General features: G+C 38.2%; 1 protein-coding gene across 1 annotated transcript; it reads left to right on the top strand.

Moving 5' to 3' along the window:
* Positions 1-16626: 16626 nt before the first annotated feature.
* Positions 16627-17672, top strand: LOC311097246 (olfactory receptor 8G17-like; the record flags this gene model as incomplete). Its single annotated transcript, XM_084136800.1, has 1 exon — positions 16627-17672. The coding sequence occupies one exon, from the start codon at positions 16627-16629 to the stop codon at positions 17566-17568; it is 942 nt and encodes a 313-aa protein (XP_083992926.1). The 3' UTR covers positions 17569-17672.
* Between the last annotated feature and the right edge of the window lie 1689 nt (positions 17673-19361).

Raw genomic sequence — 19361 nt, forward strand, 5'->3', positions numbered from 1 at the left:
ACTTTACGAAGCTTTCGTTTTCTGTTTCGGGCCGGCTTTTATAGCTTCCTGGTACGTGACGTCACCCGCCTCTGACGTTCCGCCACACCATTGGACTGATTTTACATGTGCTTCAAGACGTCATCACGCAAAGCGTTCCCATAGCGCCAAACTCGACGCAACGCTCGTTCCCTCTTCAGGGAACCGAGGTTACAGTCGTAACCGAGGCGTTTATTTCACGTTACACCCAAACCACACCTATGAGTAATGTAGCTACTTCAGACCAACCCGTTTTAGATTTGCGTCAGGCGCAAGAGTCATTTATCCCGCCGGTATAATAGCAACAGCACCCAAGACCCGCCCACAAAGTTACTTGCGTTTAGCGCTTGATACTTGCTTTTCAGATCGTTAAAATAGGGCCCTGTAACTGTCAGTGCAAAATAAAACAGCAATTTCACAACAATTATAAAGAGCCTGTGCTCTACACTATTAAAAGCATATTAAGAGGTGAATTAATTCAGGTAGGACACCACCGAAGGCCTAGGTGAGACATGCACCACCCACTACATATATATACGTATATATATATATATATATATATATATATATATAATTCATGCAAAAAACATGATTCACACATGCGTAGACAATTTAACATGCATGAAACCTAATTCACGTAAAAAAAATAATAATAAAAAAATATATATATACATTCATAAAATACATTTCACAAAATGCAAAACACAATTTGTAGATATACAGCTGTGCACAAAAACCTTTGAATGTTTAAAATGTATGAGTTTATCCTTGAATGTGAATGTGCAAATTGTCATCGCCTTGGATGTGTGTGTGTGTGTGTGTGTGTGTGTGTGTGTGTGTGTGTGTGTTTGAGACTTTCCTGGCAGTGCTCTCCTCCTACACAGAACAGTTGTACTCTTTAGCCAATCAGATTTAAGCTTATCAATCGAACAATCAGTATCACGTGAGGGCGGGCCTACCTGCATGTTACGTCATCAGCTTTCAACCAGTTCATGGCTAAGCAGAGGTATGTGCAGTTGATCGTTCATTTCTGTGTTAACTGAAGTTAAAGAAGTTAGAGATCAGTTGAAGCAATAGTTTATGAAGTTTATATATATATATATATATATATATATATATATATATATATATATATATATGTATGAGAAATATCACAAGAGTAGCACTGCGATATGCACGGCTGTGATTCGGCAGTAGGTAATCACAGCGTGCTGATATACAGCCATAATGCACGGCTACGAGTGTGATATTGCGTTTATACAACTGTTTGACGGCGCAAGGGAGTAAATAAAATTAAGTAACAACAATGGAGTGTCTTTAAAAAATCTCTTTTGTGCAGAGCTACTTCCACCACTGATTTAAATCTCAAATTGACAGTTTGACAGTTGAGCCCAACCCCTTCGTAACTAATTCTAAAATGTCACTTTAGAACTAGTAACGCAGAAACGTTGAGTCGCTTCATCAAAGGTTATTGTATTATGTGAAGTAGATAATTATGGTATTATGAGAGAGAGATTGACTAAACTAGTATATTACCTGCATATATAGCATTCATTCTTCATGTCGATGTCCATAATATGATATCCAAAAAATAAGTTTGAATGTCCAATGAGGAAAGCGATATGTACGTCTTTGTCCTTCACATGACACCGCTAAAACAACTTCCTTGTTCTGACTCACTCTTAAAGACCGTCTTTGCGGGTGTAATTATGTAACATTTGCTGAAGTCCATATCACAATCCTTTCTCAATACCAAGTACAGCATATTATTTGTATACAATAATATTTATTGAACAACAATATTTAAATGAACAACAAACGCCATTATAAAAGACAATAGGAAATAAAACAAACAATTCAGTCAAACGTACAAAAGTTTAAATATAAAGTTGAAAAGTCCACCCGCCGGCCCAATAAAAGAATCCAACGGTGTGGGCGAAGGTATAATGAGTGTATGTCTTTTTAGCGATCCAGTTAAGTTCACTTAATTTATTAGAATTTAATTTCAATATAACTTTAGCTCTGCACTTGATCTGACTCCAATTTCAAATGATTATCACATTTAGATTGTGTTTCTTATTAGAAAGTAATCATAAATATTGATTATTATTTAATTTAGATATTTGATTATTCTGGGTATCCCATACTTTCAATTATTCGTTCATTAAGGGACCCGGTGTCGTTTTGAGACTGCACGTCGGCCGAATCTCGCAAACTCACTGACACAAACTAGCTACTGTAGTTCTGAAATAGTCAGAGGATGCAGTGTGATCTATTTTACCTAATTGGTCGCTCACTATGGAGGCCAATTAGTTTCAATTATAATTCATGCAAAAAACATGATTCACACATGCGTAGACAATTTAACATGCATGAAACCTAATTCACCTAAAAAAAAAACATACATATATATATATATATATATATATATATATATATGTATTCATAAAATACATTTCACAAAACACCTTGGGTGTGTGTGTGTGTGTGTGTGTGTGTGTGTTTGAGACTTTCCTGGCAGTGCTCTCCTCCTACACAGAACAGTTGTACTCTTTAGCCAATCAGATTTAAGCTTATCAATCGAACAATCAGTATCACGTGAGGGCGGGCCTACCTGTATGTTACGTCATCAGCTTTCAACCAGTTCATGGCTAAGCAGAGGTATGTGCAGTTGATCGTTCATTTCTGTGTTAACTGAAGTTAAAGAAGTTAGAGATCAGTTGAAGCAATAGTTTATGAACTATTAACTGATGTAAGCAAGTGCTGTGGTAATCAGATGTCCCATATCGTGTCAAAAATGAAGAATGACGCATGTTTTGTTGTATTTTAGCTGCAGGTACAGACGGCTCTCACAGCTACAACAATCATCTGGGTGGTCAATACCCACCCTAGCTTCTCTTAGCACTGGCCTCATCGAGTTTGTTCTTTAAATTGTGAATAGACCTAATTTAATGAGCACCCAGTGTTTATTTGCCATTTGTACAATTTGTGTATGTTGTTAAATTATTAAACACTTGTGGTTTCCCTGCATTTTTCAGGATTACTGTAATGCTGAGGCTGAGGCAGAGGGATCCATTTGCAAGACTTTATTAACACAGGTAGGAAACACAGGTAGGCAGACATAAACTGAGAACAGCAGCAATCAAAGGGACAATCCAATACTCAAGGTCAGACACAGGCAGAGGTCGGGGCAGGCAGCAAAGGTTCACTGAGTCCAGAGTACAGGCAAAGATCAAGGTTCAGAAATACACGGCAAGTAGGAGAGTATGCTTGGTAATGTCCGCAGAGCAAAACAAGACTTCGCTCAGAACAACGGAAGACACAGTCCAGATAAAGGGGAAGATGATGATGAACAGGTGACAGTGATAATGGTGATCAGAGAAACCAGGCAGGTGATAATGACGGAGGGAGTGCTGGGAAGTGCAGTTCTAATATTCAGGAGAGAGGGAGCGAGTGAAACCAGAGGGTGGCATAAGTGAGCGTTCCGTGACAATTACTCACCTTTGGCATGACATCTGGATAGCAGTCACAAACATATTAATTCATGTTGTTTCTTTATTCTCTTTTATACTTTTTTTTTTTTTTTTTGTATTAATGTCTTGGTAACACTTTAAAATAACGTTTCATTATAGTTAACATTAGTTAATATGAACTAATAATGAACTGCACGTATACAGCATTTATATTTTTTTGATAATGTTAATATAAACATTTACTAATACTTCATTAAAATCTTAACATTAGTTAATGCACTGTGAACTAACAATGAACAAACAATGAACAGCTATATTTTTAACTAATGTTAACAAAGATGAACAAAAACAGCAACAAATGTATTGCTCATGTTTAGTTAATACATTAACTAATGTTAACTAATGAACCTTATTGTAAAGTGTTTTAAATATATATCTAACATTCATTTCCTTATGTTTTGTGCTGTATTGTCATCTCAGGGTTTTTAGTGTCACAGGACAATGTTGTGAAGCATTAATTTTACTTTGCCTAGTAAAATAGGCAAATCTGATTTTATGCTGATCAGACAAAGGTTGATCAGAGAGAGGCAATTAAGACCATTGCAACTAAAATTACTCAGTAAACTCTTTTCAAATACCATCACTTAATCTCCCACGTCCTCTCTCTGCACCTCTTGTGCTATAGGTTTTTACTATTTTAAAGGCGATTTTCTTAATGTTTAGATTTTTTGATACCTTCAGATTCCAGATTTTCAAATAGTTGTATCTTGGCCAAATCCCAAATCTTGTCATATCCCAACAAGCCATACATCAATGGAAAGCTTATTTTCAGCTATAAATCTCAGTTACAAAAAAAATTCCGTTGTGACTGGTTTTGTGGTCCAGGGTCACATATGCTGCCATCAAGATGACATCTTTCCTGGGAATCAAGACAATGCCAGGCCTCATTCTGCACGTGCTACATCAGAATGGTTTCGTAGAGATTCTACACCATAGAGTGGATGTGCCTGCCTGCAGTCCAGATCTGTCTCCTATTGAAAAAGTATGGCCAATCATGAAAAGGAGAATCAGACAACGATGACCACAGGCTGATAAGCAGCTGTCTTATATCAGGCGAGATTGGGTAAAAATTCCACTTGCAAAACTGCAACAATCAGTATCCTCAATTTCACTCTCATCCGGTAGGGGGCGCTATGACATCTTCTGATAGATTACTGAATCTCCTGATCAAAACACATACGAAGAAGAGGCAGAAATAAGCGATATCATATGTAATCATATGCATATGTAAAATAACACTATCATCAACATCAAATAGCATATAAATCAAAACTCAAACAGGAACTGGACGGCAAGAGAACATCAAACGATCTGACAACACAGACATTAAATAGCTGAGCTGATAAGCCTTCAGCTGTCATGGATCAGCTCATCAGTGACAATCAGCCACATCCAGAGACTAAAGGGGGTCGCACACCGGACGCGCAGCTCAGCGCCGCGCCACGTCTAGGACAACTCTCACCTGAAAATCCAATAACATCAGCAATTTTCTGATTTCTGTAAATAAATATAAAAATAAATGTATATTGCAGCACAGGTGAAGTCCGTATACATTAACTACGATTTGAGACACATAAATGTAAATTTAATATAAAACTATGTAAGGGGGTCGCACACTGGATATGTGACTCAGATCAGGATTTCCAAAATCAATCTATGGATATGCAGCAGCGTTTTCGACAAAGAGGATATCAAACCCAAACTCTTGTTCAAGCTCATAATAGAGCACAATCACTTGAAAGGAAGAGCCTGCTTAGACCCAAAAGAGTGTCAACTCAGAAACCCTACTTTGTCACTCATTATAGCAATGAGGCTGTCCAGATTAAAGACATCATTAAGAAAAACTGGAACATTATTGAATATGACCCCACTTTACGGGAAATTTTCACTGAACCCCCTGGGATCAGCTTTAGGAGGGCCCCTACAATTAAAGACAAGTTAGTAAGAAGTTACCTCCCTGCTCCTAAACGTGAAACTTGGCTTCGTCAACCCAAGGGAAAATTTCCTTGTGGTAATTGTAATTATTGTGAGAATATGGCTAAAACTGCTACATTTATGGATGTTTTCAGCAATAAGACTTATACTATTAACAGTTTTATAAATTGCATTACTACCCATGTTGTCTATCGATTAGAGTGTACTTGTGGCTGCTTTTACGTAGGCCTCACTAAAAGGAGACTAAGAGACAGGGTAGCTGAGCATAGGTATGCCATCCGGACTGGAAATATGAATTATCCAATGGCCAAACATTATATAGATGCAAAACATGGGAGGGATTCAACCTTACGAGTAGTGGGCATTGAGGCTATTCGCCTTGATGCCAGGGGTGGAGATATAATCAAACGCCTTAAACAGAGGGAGACATATTGGATCTATTCCTTGAGGGCCACTAGTTATCCAGGTCTCAATGAAGATTTTGACCTTTCACCCTTTTTATAATTGTTGTGTCTCTATAGGGACAGTATATTGCTGTTCGTAAATGATGACTAGTTTTTGAATGCAATAGACCCAATTGCCATTTTTGTACACTATTCATGTTGTTTTAGAACCATCTTGACTATGAATTAAGAATTATGATTTATAACTGGTTTATTGACTTTTGGTGCATATTGTGTGGAGTACATTGGCTGTTTGCAGTGGTGTCACTCCTGTTTTTCCACGTGAAGATGTCTCATTAGGTCTTGTTTGGTTTAACCCAGTGGTTCTCAACCTTTCCTGCAGGGACCCCCTGATAGCCATGTTTCTGTTTTAACCCTGAAATGGCACACCTGATTCAATTAATGAGTAGTTATTGGAGTAGGAAGAATAGGAATTAGTAAATTAATCAATTAGTCAACTACTCATTAAGCCTTTAATTAATTGAATCAGGTGTGCCATTTCAGGGTTAAAACAGAAACATGAGCTGTGTCCCAATGTGAAGGCTGCATCCTTAGAAGGACGCAGATCTCGAAGGATGCAGCCTATGCGTCCTTCGAAGGACGCCATGTAGCCTTCGTAGGATTTCCTAATTGTGCAACCAGGTGTTCCCGATCACCGCTCCTGGCGCCAAGCAACAATGCGAGAGGACAGCCATCCTGATAATTCATTTGATATAATTGAGTAAACAGCTATGGAGCCAGAATTGGCTATTGTCATTTTTATGTTTTATATTTTACTGGAGGACATGGTGAGGATGTTTCAGCCCCGGCACTGCCAGGTTATGTATTTTCGGTTTAGCCCTGTTTGAATATAAAACCCAATTGAATATAAAAAAGTCCAGTATTTCTCCCGCTCGTCATCGGCAGCTGTCATTGTTGCCAGGCGACAAGAACAATCCTCCGTAGGCTAGACCGGTCCGAGCGCTTCAGATGCGCCCTTTGATATGGGACGCAGCTGTAGTTAGCAACAATTTGTTAATATTGTGACAATAGACCTATATTTTGTTACTTTAATTTTCGGAACTGCATACTTCGTTAAGTATTCACATACAAAAGTGAAGTAACCTACTTTTAGTAAAGTAAAGTACTTTTTTCCCTCACATCACAATATGTTTTTACATTAAACTACACAAAAGTATATAGTTTAAATGTAACAACCTTGAAAATATTCAGAAGTAAAATGCAAAATACGCAGTAATGCAGTAGTATCCTAATATAAATGCAAAACCATCATAAGAACCCTGACAAGGAGTTTTTACCCCCTGCAGAATACATACCTTTAGTTTTACTCTTGATACTTTAAGTACATTAGAGTATGCAAGATAATTTTGCTTAACTAAGGTTTTAGTAGTTTTTCCCCAATGCAGTATTAGTAATTAAAAGTACTTTTTTCAGAAAGCCATCGATTGAATCAGCCCTGCAAACCTGTTGGTAGACAACTTAGTGGATATTGGAAATATGCACTTAAACACTCTGGAGACCATCCCAGATGATGTCCCACCAGCAGGAGGCATTACCAGGGGCAGCCCATCCCGGTCCAGCGGCACCACCAGGGTCTCCCTGCTCAGCTCAATAAAAGTCTACATCATTTTTTTCTTATTTTATGTACTGTAAATTTAAATGTTTATGTTGATTTTGTTATGTTTAATGTATGTTGTAAATAGTTGGAAAAAGTACTTTAATGTAGCCTATAGACCAAATGATTTTAATTTACCAATTTTATTTTTAAAAAAAGGTATAGAAGAATTTGTTTCATGTAGAAATTATGACTGTCATTACAAAAATAAACAATGTCCAGAATAATTCATTCTCTTTTATTTACACATTTAAAGTTGCATAAAAATAATGTACAGAATTTTTTTCCTTTTAAAAAATAAAAGTGAAAAAAAGTGAAACAAGAATATGTAGAAAAAATATATATTTTTCAATCATTCTCTCAAGAAGAAAAAACAGCCTGTCCATCCTCTCCCTACTCTCCTGTGCTCTCCTCACCTATGCCTCCCTCTCTAGTTGCATGTCTTCTCTGATCAAGTCCAAAAACTCGCCTTCGTGCTGTTGCTGGTGCTGCTGCTGCTCCTGATGGTGCTTCTGGTGCTGCTGCCTCTGGCTCCTCCTCACCGTGGGCACCCACTGCTGAACTCGGCCCTGGTGTGTCCTCAGGGATTGAGGCAATGACGACAGGGGGGTTGGTGCAATGCCTCTGTCCCAACACCTCATCCATGAGGATCAACCAGGGCCAAGTTTCAGTAGTGGGTTTCCCACTCACACCCTCACCTGTCCCAGGACATTTGCAATCCTAAGGGCAGAGCAAATGAACCATGGCATGTTAACAACAACAGCACTACATTTCAGCAAAGATGTGTGTATTAATTTTCTTGTATATTTTACTTTTTATTTTCTTATATAATTATATATTAATATATATATATATATATATATATATATTTTTTTTTTTATTATTATTATTATTATTTATTTATTTATTTTACCTTCCCCAGACCCATTTTCTCCTGAATTGCTCTAAAAAAGCAGAAAGGGGTACTTAACACAGGGGTGCAATCTTAAGTGCATTGTTAACACTGCAAAATATAACACATCAAGACATGCATACAAAATACTTAAGAAATCATATTTCTGGATACTCAAATTTGGTTAAAACCACATAGCTTGCATGACAGCACTACAAAAACACATAAAAGTGAAACCCCATTGCCTTATCTACTGCTTTTCTTACTGTTGTGGGCTTTATAGGGTGAGTGATATTTCTTATAATACACAAGTGAGATAGACTAGTGCAAATATTACAAATAGGTTGTTAAACTAATATTAGCGCAAGTTTTGCCTCAAACTACCTGACAAATGAAGCCACGCAATGATGACGAAGGAGTTAAGATGAAGTTTATAAGAAACTTTAACTCTGGGTTCGCTAGCTATTTGAGTAAATGAAAACATAATACTTACATTTAAATGTGAATTTGCTGTCCACCCCCGATCTCTAGTCTCGACCGCCTTTAAAAAATAAAATAAAAATGGTGTCATCACCGGCGCGCAATGACTTATGGGGTAGAATAGGGTAGGATAGGCCACTAAGGATCCTTTTTGTATCCTTCCTTTCACGGGGAAAGAAGGGTGCATTTGGTGTCGCTTTTAGCCTTCGTCGCGCCGCGGTGACGCAATCGGCCTTCAAATGCGACCTTCGAAGGATGCAGTCTTTGAATTGGGACATCCTTCGTCGCGCCGCTGTGACGCAATCGGCCTTCAAATGCGGCCAATCGGCCTTCAAATACGGCCTTCGGAGGATGCAGCCTTCACATTGGGACACAGCTATGGCCTGTCAGGGGGTCCCTGCAGGAGAGGTTGAGAACCACTGGTTTAACCTCTGGTATTAGACATGACCTGAACTACTGCCTCTAGTGGCAAAGAAATTGTGTTGCAAGTGCCAGAGTGGCACACCTGAAATCAATGCAACTATAAGTATGGCTTGATTCTGTTTGTTTGTTACCAACACCCTGATGAAGGCCATTGGGACGATATGTGTTGGTGTTTTAATGCTTTAGCCCTTTAGAATAATAAACTTTTGCTTTTTAACTTTTGCATCCTACTGAGTGCCTGGACCTGGATTTTTTTTCCAATTCTTTTTTATAATAAATTCCACTTATTCTGTGTAAGAAGCCACATCATCTCACAGAAGGATGCTAAACTGTCGTTATGAAGTGAGTTTAGAGTAAAAGCATGTTATTAAATGTTGTGTTTTGTTGGACAAGAGGTTCAGAAATGCTTCTTATGTTTGGAAAGATGTTTGATGCATGTTACTTTTTCAAATGCACGTTATAAGTGATTCAAACGCATAGTGCTTTCAGATGGAGCAGTGTTTACAGAGCTATACATCAATGACAAACTGCGCAAAAAAATTATCACAGACTTTGCGATTTCATAATTGCAATAAGCCAAATCGGTTTAAGTGCGATTTCATGTAAATTGCAATCAATCGTGCAGCCCTACTGCCTAATGTTATTGAATGAAATGTCGACCCAAGACAAGGACTGTACAAGCATTAGAGGTTTTGATGGACTCGATCTACCCTATCTATGTTTTGATCATCATTCTGAATCCTATCTGGATGTCGTTTTTGACAAAAAATAAGATTTTCTCATCTTTTTTGCTCAAAATGTTGATTTTTTTATGAAATTTACCCATATTCAAGTGTTGAGAAAAAGAATGCATGAAGCTAGGGCTAGAATTAAACAGGGTTTTGTTGTTGTTGTTTAAAAGCAGAGGCTTTGTTCTTTCTTTTGATATTGTCAGGGCTTCCTGCACAAGCTCTCCACCTCACCTGCACCTCATCATCATCAGCTCCCTATATAACACCACTTCACCATAAGTTCACTGTCTAGTCTCGTCTTTACCAAGACACGCAAGACTCACTCCCAAGACTTACCTGATCTACTTACCTGCGATACTCATCTTCAGTCTGTGTTCCTGTTTACCATCTGCCATCACCGCTGATCTCCTTCATCTTCCGTTCTCCAGCCTGGTCTACCTCCATCTGCAAAAGACATTCAGTTATTTCTCCAGCTAAGTTCATTTCCACATTGCCATTATCAACTCAACTATACATCTGATGGTTCCGTGCTTCTGTTCTAAATAAAACAACTACTGTTTATTCTACTCACCTGTCTGATTCATCTCTAAACCTGAAAGATATATTGCATGTTCAGATATTCATACAACAAAATATTCTTTGGGCCATGAAACTTGTGAAAATGGTGAAAAACGCTGGCGGTGACTGGCAACTTTTTTTAAAATGCTTGAGGGGAAAGAGTTAAATGTCATTAAAAGAAAAGGTGATGTGACAAAGTGGTAAACATACCTCTGTCCTAACTTTTTTGGTATGTGTTGCAGCCATCAAAATCAAAAATTTTTTATATTTACAAAATACAATTAAGTTGGTCAGTGAAAACATTGGAAATATTTTCTTTGTAAATCTTTCCAGCTAAATAAAGGTTTAAGAGAATTTAAAAATCATAGATTCTTGATTGTATTGCATTTTACAAAATGTGCCAACTTTTCTGGAAATGGGGTTGTTGGAAAAATATTCGTCAGTCACAGACAGTGTTTGCTGGATAACAGATGAGCCAGGGGATATCACAAAATTATACATAAACCTCTAAAATTACTACACAATAATGTGTGTGATGTAAATGAGTGTAAACTGAGCACAGCACAAATCTAATAGCCATTCTGCATTTGTGTCTCAGAAATCAGAGCTTTGTCTAAAGTAGCCTACTATCAATAAAATACTGCATCATAAACATTTTCTACAATTTGATATGTATATTTAAATGTTTCAAACCTGATTTGATAAAATAAATTACATGAAACTCAAAGAATGCATTGTACGCTGCTATCAACTAAAACACTGCATAATACATTTTCTACTATGTATTTAAATGTTCAAAACATTGTACAATGAGATAAATGAATAAGTGCAAACTGTATGAAAGGAAGCGCTCTGAATCATACTCATTTTTATTTCTACTTGATGTGTCTATTTAAATGTTTTAAACTTGTACGATATGGTATTGTAGTTTCAACTAATAAATAGCTCAGTGGTTACGTCCAGTGTAGGTCTTAAAGCTGTCTTGGCTTATGGTAGCAAGAATACAGATAGCCTATATCTCAACAGTGACGGATTTCGGGTTTGGGTCGGGTTCGGTCTTAAACTTTAACAGTAGGCTACCAGATGGGTTTGGGTCGGGTCAAACTATCTCGGGTACGGGCTGGGTTTGGACCTCAGTTTAAAGCCTGTGCTGACCTCTATTGCAGCACAGTGGGCACGTGTTTGTCAGTATGGTGCAGTGGGTATTTCTTTCCCGAATGTCAAAGCCATATTAAGATTTTATCAAAAATGAAACCAGAGGAAGTCCAGAAAGACCAGACCTTTCTTATGTAATAGTTATGATCTGTAACAAAGGCAGATAACCTATTAAATGTGAATATACATTTAACCATACAATCAGACAAACACAAAATCAAAGATGACCAATCACAAGGCAAAGAAAATACCCGCTATAACTCTAGAGATGTGGTCTAAACAGTTCTGATAGCATTAATATGTTGTCACTACTGCATCTTTTTGAAAGATGACAATTTTTTTTTTGTTTTTTTTTTGTGCCAATAGTGTATTCTGCACACTGAACACATTACTGATTTGTTTCACAAGTTTACTTTTAACTAATATGTATTAAATTTAGCAGTCTAACAAAAGTTCTGCAATATTCAAAAGTCTTACGAAACAGGGAGGTTGGATGAGGGAGGTGATTGTTTATGCAGCAGTATAATCATAAAATAAGAGGAAGACATGCGAGTGCAGCTCAGCAACTGTATTGACAACAGAACAGCCAGAGAACAACAAGGCAAAAAGCAATCGACTGCCGATCGCATGATTCATTACATCCTGTAACATCCCCCTTTACAAATATGAACTAAAGAATCCCACTGCGCCACCCCCGCTTGTCCATTCCTGCCACTCCACCGAACAACAATCATCAGCATGAGCCGCGCCTACCCACTCCTGAAGCATACTCTGGTGAGCCTAACTGCTGTAGAGCATTTCTAACCAAATGCTTGTTGTTCTTTTCTCTTCAGCCCCTGATGTTTTCCACGGAACAGTCTAAGGTGGCATTGGTTATGACGTTGCTGTCAGGGCACGCAGCTCTGTGGGAAACGGCGGTGTGGGAGAACCAACATTCGTGCTGTTCTGCATCTCTGACTATTCCATCGAATTTTGGACATTGGCAGCTGAGTGCAAATGGAACAAGGAGGTGCAGTGGGACATGTTCCTGCATGGGTTGGCTGACCGTAGTCAGAAGGAGATCTTCACGCTGGAACTCCCCACAGATCTCGACAGACTGATTGAATTCGCACTGCATGTGGACGAACGACCACAGCAACGGGAGCAGCGAGCACGCCAAACTTTGGTTTTCAAGAACCCTGAGTATTCCAGGTCCAGCGTCTGTAATACGGTCAATGCCATGGATCACGAACCCATGCAGGTGGGTAGAGCCCGGCTTTCCCGGGAGGAGAGAGAATGGCCTTTACTGCAGTGGAGCCGGGGACTTTCTGATGAACTGCCCGGTAAAAGATCAAGCCCGGCAGTAGAGCTGAGGCTACTGTCGGGCGGACTTTCCGTGGAAAAATCCTCATCTTCGACTCTCCTCCCGGTAAGACTGCAATGGGCAACCCAGTTTCACCACTGCCAGGCCTTGTTGGATTCGGGAGCTGAAGGTAACTTCATGGACCAAAAATTAGCACACAACCTTCAGATCCCTATCATTCCCCTCACTCACAAGATTTCTGTCAATGCACTTAACGGACAAGAACTTCCTGACATATCATTCACCACCGGTCTCATAACCCTCATCACATCGGGGAACCACACGGAGGAGCTGTCTTTTATGCTCATGGACTCTCTGCTGGTTCCCATCATCCTAGGTCATCTCTGGTTAGTGCAGCACAATCCCAGGGTTGACAGGGGCCACAGCTCCAACTCGGCCTGGAGCAATCAGTGCTATGCCACTTGTCTTGTGTCTACCTGTTTGTCTGTGTCTTGTTCTGTGTTGCAGGAAGAGTCTGTGAATTTGTCAAACGTGCCCGAGGAGTACCTTGACCTGAAGGAAGTGTTCAGTAAGTCCTGGGCTGCTTCTCTTCCTCTGCATCCTTCCTATGACTGTGCTATAGATCTACTACCAGGTACATCTCTGCCTAAGGGCATGTTATACTAGCTTTCTGCTCCAGAAAGGGAGGCCATGGAGAAATACATTTCTGATTCTTTAGCAGCCGGGCTCATTCGTCCTTCCTCTTCTCCTACTGGGGCGGGGTACTTGGAATGGCGTCATTGGTTAGAAGGGTCGAGGGTACCTTTTATCATCTGGACCGATCACAAGAATCTCAAATACATCAGATCCGCTAAATGACTCAACTCCAGGCAGGCTCGGTGGGCACTTTTTTTCAGTAATTTTGAGTTTTCTCTTTCGTACTGTCCGGGTTCTAAAAACATCAAACCCGATGCCTTGTCCCGCGTTTTTGACCGTTCTGAATGCCCGCCCTCTCCCAAGTGTATTATATCTGAGAGACGTATTGTCTCCACACTCACATGGTAGATCGAGTCGAAGGTCCACACAGCCTTAGAAGGGGTAACGCCCCCGCCCGTTTGCCCACCGAGTCGTTTGTTTGTGCCGGAGGAATTACGGTCCGACGTTATTCAGTGAGGTCATTGTTCCAACATGGCGTGTCATCCAGGAGTAAACCATACCAGCTTTTTGGTTAAGCAACTATTCTGGTGGCCGATAATGGCTTGTGACATTCAGAGTTTTGTTTTGGCCTGTTCGGTTTATGCTTGTGGTAAGACTTCCAATCGACCCCCGGATGGGTTACTTCAACCGCTGTCTGTCCCTTCGAGACCCTGGTCCCATATAGCACTCGATTTTGTCACCGAATTTTGTCTTCAGGATTTCACCCGCAGAGCAATAGCCAAACTGAGAGGGCCAACCAAGACTTAGAGAGAGTGTTGTGATGTTTGGTATCCAAGAATCCTTCCTCCCAGAGCCAGCAACTCACATGGGTTACGCACATAACTCGTTACCAGTGTCATCCACGGGCCTTTCCCCGTTTGAGTGTAGCTTAGGTTACCAGACACATATTTTTCCGATTCTGTAATCCGAAGTCGCGGTCCCCACTGCTCACGCCTTCGTCCAGAGGTGCCGCCACACGTGGAGCAGAGCCTGTGAGACTCTCCTCCAGGTGGAAGCACGCACTAAGGTTCAGGTGCTCGCCATCCACCTTGTGTTTGTCAGATCGTTTGGAGTTCCCGGTGTTTGTGTCCTGGTCCTGGTTGTCTCAGTGGTCCCTGTGTTCCGTGTCTGGATTACGGATTCTGTCTTCCTGGTCATTCTTCCTCGTTGTCTACGGAGGATTGGGTTGCCCATTCGCGTCCCTGCGCTGCCAAGAGAGACTGTTCCTGGGCACCTCCGTTCATCTGACCCATGCCATCTATTCTGATTACCTCCTTTAATAAATACTGTTGTTTTCACACTCGCTACTGAATCCTCTTTCATTGATCCTGACAAATTGTAACAACTGAAATCTTATAATAAGAATCAGATTATACTCACACCAGTCTACTTTTTGCAAAATAAAATAAGATTACAGTAAATAATTAATTTGTAATCCATTACACCTACACTAAAAAAATTGTGTATGATTTACTGAAGCAAATTTTAAGCTCAGAAATTGCTAGAACATTTCACAAATTATTACCAAAAACAGAAAGTAACACGTTAATCATGAAAAGTAGAAAAGTAGAAAGACTGAAACAGTGTTTTCTTGTAAAACATACTCAAATATTCTATGTTAATCATTTTTAACTGTGGAACACTGAATGTAGGTTAACAAATTGGCATAAATATTTCAGTAAAAAGTGTCAATAAATCAATGTATTTTGGTTAACCAAGATATTTACTACAATAAATAAAACAAGACAAAAATAGAAAATAATTTATTTCCTTTTTGATTTTTATTATTTTTTTATTTTATTGGCATTGCAATTTATTTTTATTTTTATTGCAAATACTTGTTATACAGTACATTTCTTGTGAAGCTATTGATTAGTATGAGACCATTGAGGACTAACAAATTACAAATTAAAAATATATATGGTTAGGAATCTATGCATACAACTTTATCATGTCATTATTTATTATCATTATGGCTGTGATCATGGCAACAAGTGATACGAATAAGTTTTCCCCTCTGGGGTGATAGTAAACACCTTTGAGCCACATATTAAGGTAACAGCCGATAAACATTTCTTCAGAGAAGTGCAAGTTTATATTTGGGTAACACTGAAAACTGAGTTGACTGTGACTTTATCAAGCAACATATAAATTAGATCTTTACAGCAATAAATCAGCTTAATAATAACAGAATCCAACTGCAGTAAGTATGTGTCGCTTTATTAGATATTCAACTAGTACTGGTTAACTACCAAGTATTTCAAAAACATTACAACATGTTTCTAAATACCTTGTATGAAATACATGAAAATGCTTCCATGTTTTGCTAAAATTCTGATTGCTTGTGCTTATTAATAGGCCTATATGTAAAATAGTGTGCACTTTGAAACTTGTTCAAATCAAATCAAATCAAATCAAGTATATTTGTATAGCGCTTTTCACAATACAGATTGTATCAAAGCAGCTTCACAGTATTAAAATAAAATAATACAACAAAGTTTGTTTCTAGTGGAATTTATTGATTGATAGAATAAAATTAAATATCCCCAAAATATCCCCAACTGAGCAAGCCAAAGGCAACAGTGGCAAGGAACCGAAAAAACTCCATCAAGCGGCCTAATGGTGTCCTAAAACTCCATCAGGTGACCTAATGGAGAAAAAAAAAACCTTGGGAGAACCCAGGCTCAGACAACAAGCGCTGTACGAAAAATGTCATATACCTGTACAAGTTTACATGAGCACAAAAAGAGTTGTAGAATGCAAAGTGTCTGGATAATATGCATTTTGTTGCCTAAAGCTCATAAACAATATTTCCATGAAATGTCTGACTGTTACTCTGTTTGTAGGTTTTGTGTATAACAAGCAATGGACAACCTGACATTCAGACACAGCATTCTTCTAGTAGAGGGACTTCAAGTTACACCTCAGTCTACTTATGTTGTTTTCATCCTGCTTCTTTTGGTTTATATCTTTATAATGGTTTCCAATATTGCACTTGTAATTCTGATCTCAACAGAGAAGAATCTTCATCATCCTATGCATTTCCTGTTCTGTAACTTGCCACTGAACGATATATTAGGGACCACTGTCATTTTGCCACGCTTATTGCAGGACATTTTAAAAGAAAGTTCAGAGCGCTATATCACATATGTGGAGTGTGTAGTTCAAGCATATTTTGTGCATATTTTTGTAGCAGCATGCCACTATGTTCTTATAATCATGGCCTTTGACAGATATGTGGCTATATGTAATCCATTGCGATACACAGCTATAATGACCAATAAAATGGTTATTAAACTATCAGCATCAGCCTGGGGGCTGTCAGTACTTATGGTATCAATTCTGATAGGACTCACTTTGCGTCTGTCTCACTGCAGATCTAAAATTGAAAACCCTTTCTGTGACAATGCCTCACTGTTTAAACTGTCCTGTGATGATGGTGTTGTTGTTAATAATGTGTATGGAATCCTTTATACTGTGGTTTTATTTTCTTTCTCAATTTTGTCTGTATTTATAACATATGGTAAGATTGCTACTGTATGCATAACCAGCAAAAACAAAGCACTCAACAGCAAAGCCATAAAAACCTGCAGCACACATTTAGCTGTTTATTTAATCATGTTTGTTTCTGGCTCCACTTTTATTTTTCTTCATCGTTTCCCTCTCTACGCTGAGAGCAGAAAACTAGCTAGTATAATGTTTCACATTGTACCACCAGGATTAAATCCATTAGTATATGGTTTACAAACCAAAGAAATAAGACAGAAGTTTGTAAAAGTTTGGTGCAGAGTAAAAGGAACGTCTTGAATTATTATGTGATTAAATGGTTATACATTGGTATCAGCAATTAATGTAAAGTCAGTAACTTCCCTTTAGGAATACATACAAAGCAGTGGTGTCAGTTGGTCTTTAGAAACTTCTTTATAACAAAGTACTTTACTTCTTAGTATTTAGTACTTTACTTCTTAGTATTTAGTACTTTAAATCAGTGTCCTCACATGGCAAGGTGTTACAATATATTTATTACAGTAAAGGATCTATGTTTATAACCTAAATTGTACTGAACATAATTTATTGTACATTGTTTTTATTTAGAAAATCTACTGAATAAATAGTTAAAAGGAAGTTTCTTAATCGAGTATGTATCATTATCGCACCTCACACAAATGCTAAAAGAATATTCTCAGTGTCACGGTCACTGGTTTCAGTACAAAGGAAGTTGTCAGGATGCAGATGCAGCAGCTTCTCTTTATTAAACTTATTCAACAAACTCAAACTTTTACAAAAACACTGGAGATTTTCTGGAATATGGACATAACCAACGTAGTCAAAATGAGGACAGAATTGAAAGAAAAACAGTAGTCTAGATGGAAATAGGGGTCCACGCGCACCCCCCGGCTTTTTTTATGCCATCTGATTTTTTTAAATCTTTAAAGTGTCTATTTTCAGAATCTGCCAGGTACCAAGCTGAAATAATGTCCCAAAGGCTTCATTTTTAACCCTTTGCTGCACCCGACCGGAACCCGAAAAATCAAAAAATGATATAAAAAGTGGCATAACATTTGAAGTAAACAACATAACAGAGACAAATATACACATTTTCCCATACAATTCTGACCCCAGGAATTTAATGGAATGGTTATTTTTGACATTTGACAACATATTGACCCTATTTCTGGACAAAAATAGCAAAAAAATGGCCAAAGATGTGTAGAGGATCAACTATATTTTCGTTTTCTCAAGCGCATAGGGTGACTTTTTTTCCCACAACCTGTTATTTCTTTATCATTCAAGTGTCTATTTTAAGATTAAATTGGGTACAAAGCTGAAATAATGTCCAAAATGCTTTATTGTTAACCCTTTGCATCAAACCCGAAAAATCTAAATGATCTAAAATGATATAAAATGATATAGAGTGGCATAACTTTTGATGTAAACAACTCACAGAGACAAATGGACACATTTTTCTATACAATTCTGACCCAGGGACATTTTTATTTGTTATATTTTACAACATCTTGACCATATGGTCAAAAACAGCAAAAAAATACATTTTTATTATACTAATAGCAGCCTGAAATGGGGTTTATTTTAACCTTTTACTGCACCTATCCTGAACCTGAAGAAATTGAAAATAGCTTTAGTTTTGAAGTAAACAAAACAAAGCAAATTAACTTATTTGAAACTATAATTAAGATATATCTTTGTAGTCATAACTTAAAGTAACTTTTCAACAGTTTTTACTATAATCACAGGCTTTCGGAAAGTGAGAAGCTATCATATCTGCACAGTATCCGAGATATGAGACTCTGTTAAGCAGCCAGTTCACCATACCGCATGATGGATATTTGTGAACAGATTCCATTAACATTAGAGGACTTGCCTTTGGATACAATTTGACATCACCAATACTGCTATAAAAGCTTTACAGGGAAAATAGATTGTTTACAAGTGTCAAAGGCTTCTACATCTGGTGAATCATCATCATTGAAAAAGGACTCTCTGCACCACGTCAAATCTCTGTCAATTCAATCTGAAGGAGCTCCAAGAAGGTGTTCCTTCTCATTTCCCAATCAGTGCATTTTCTGTGACAAAGCAAA

This window comes from Abramis brama (genome assembly GCF_963993115.1).
Source record: "Abramis brama genome assembly, chromosome: 15".
NCBI classification, from domain to species: Eukaryota; Metazoa; Chordata; class Actinopteri; order Cypriniformes; family Leuciscidae; genus Abramis; species Abramis brama.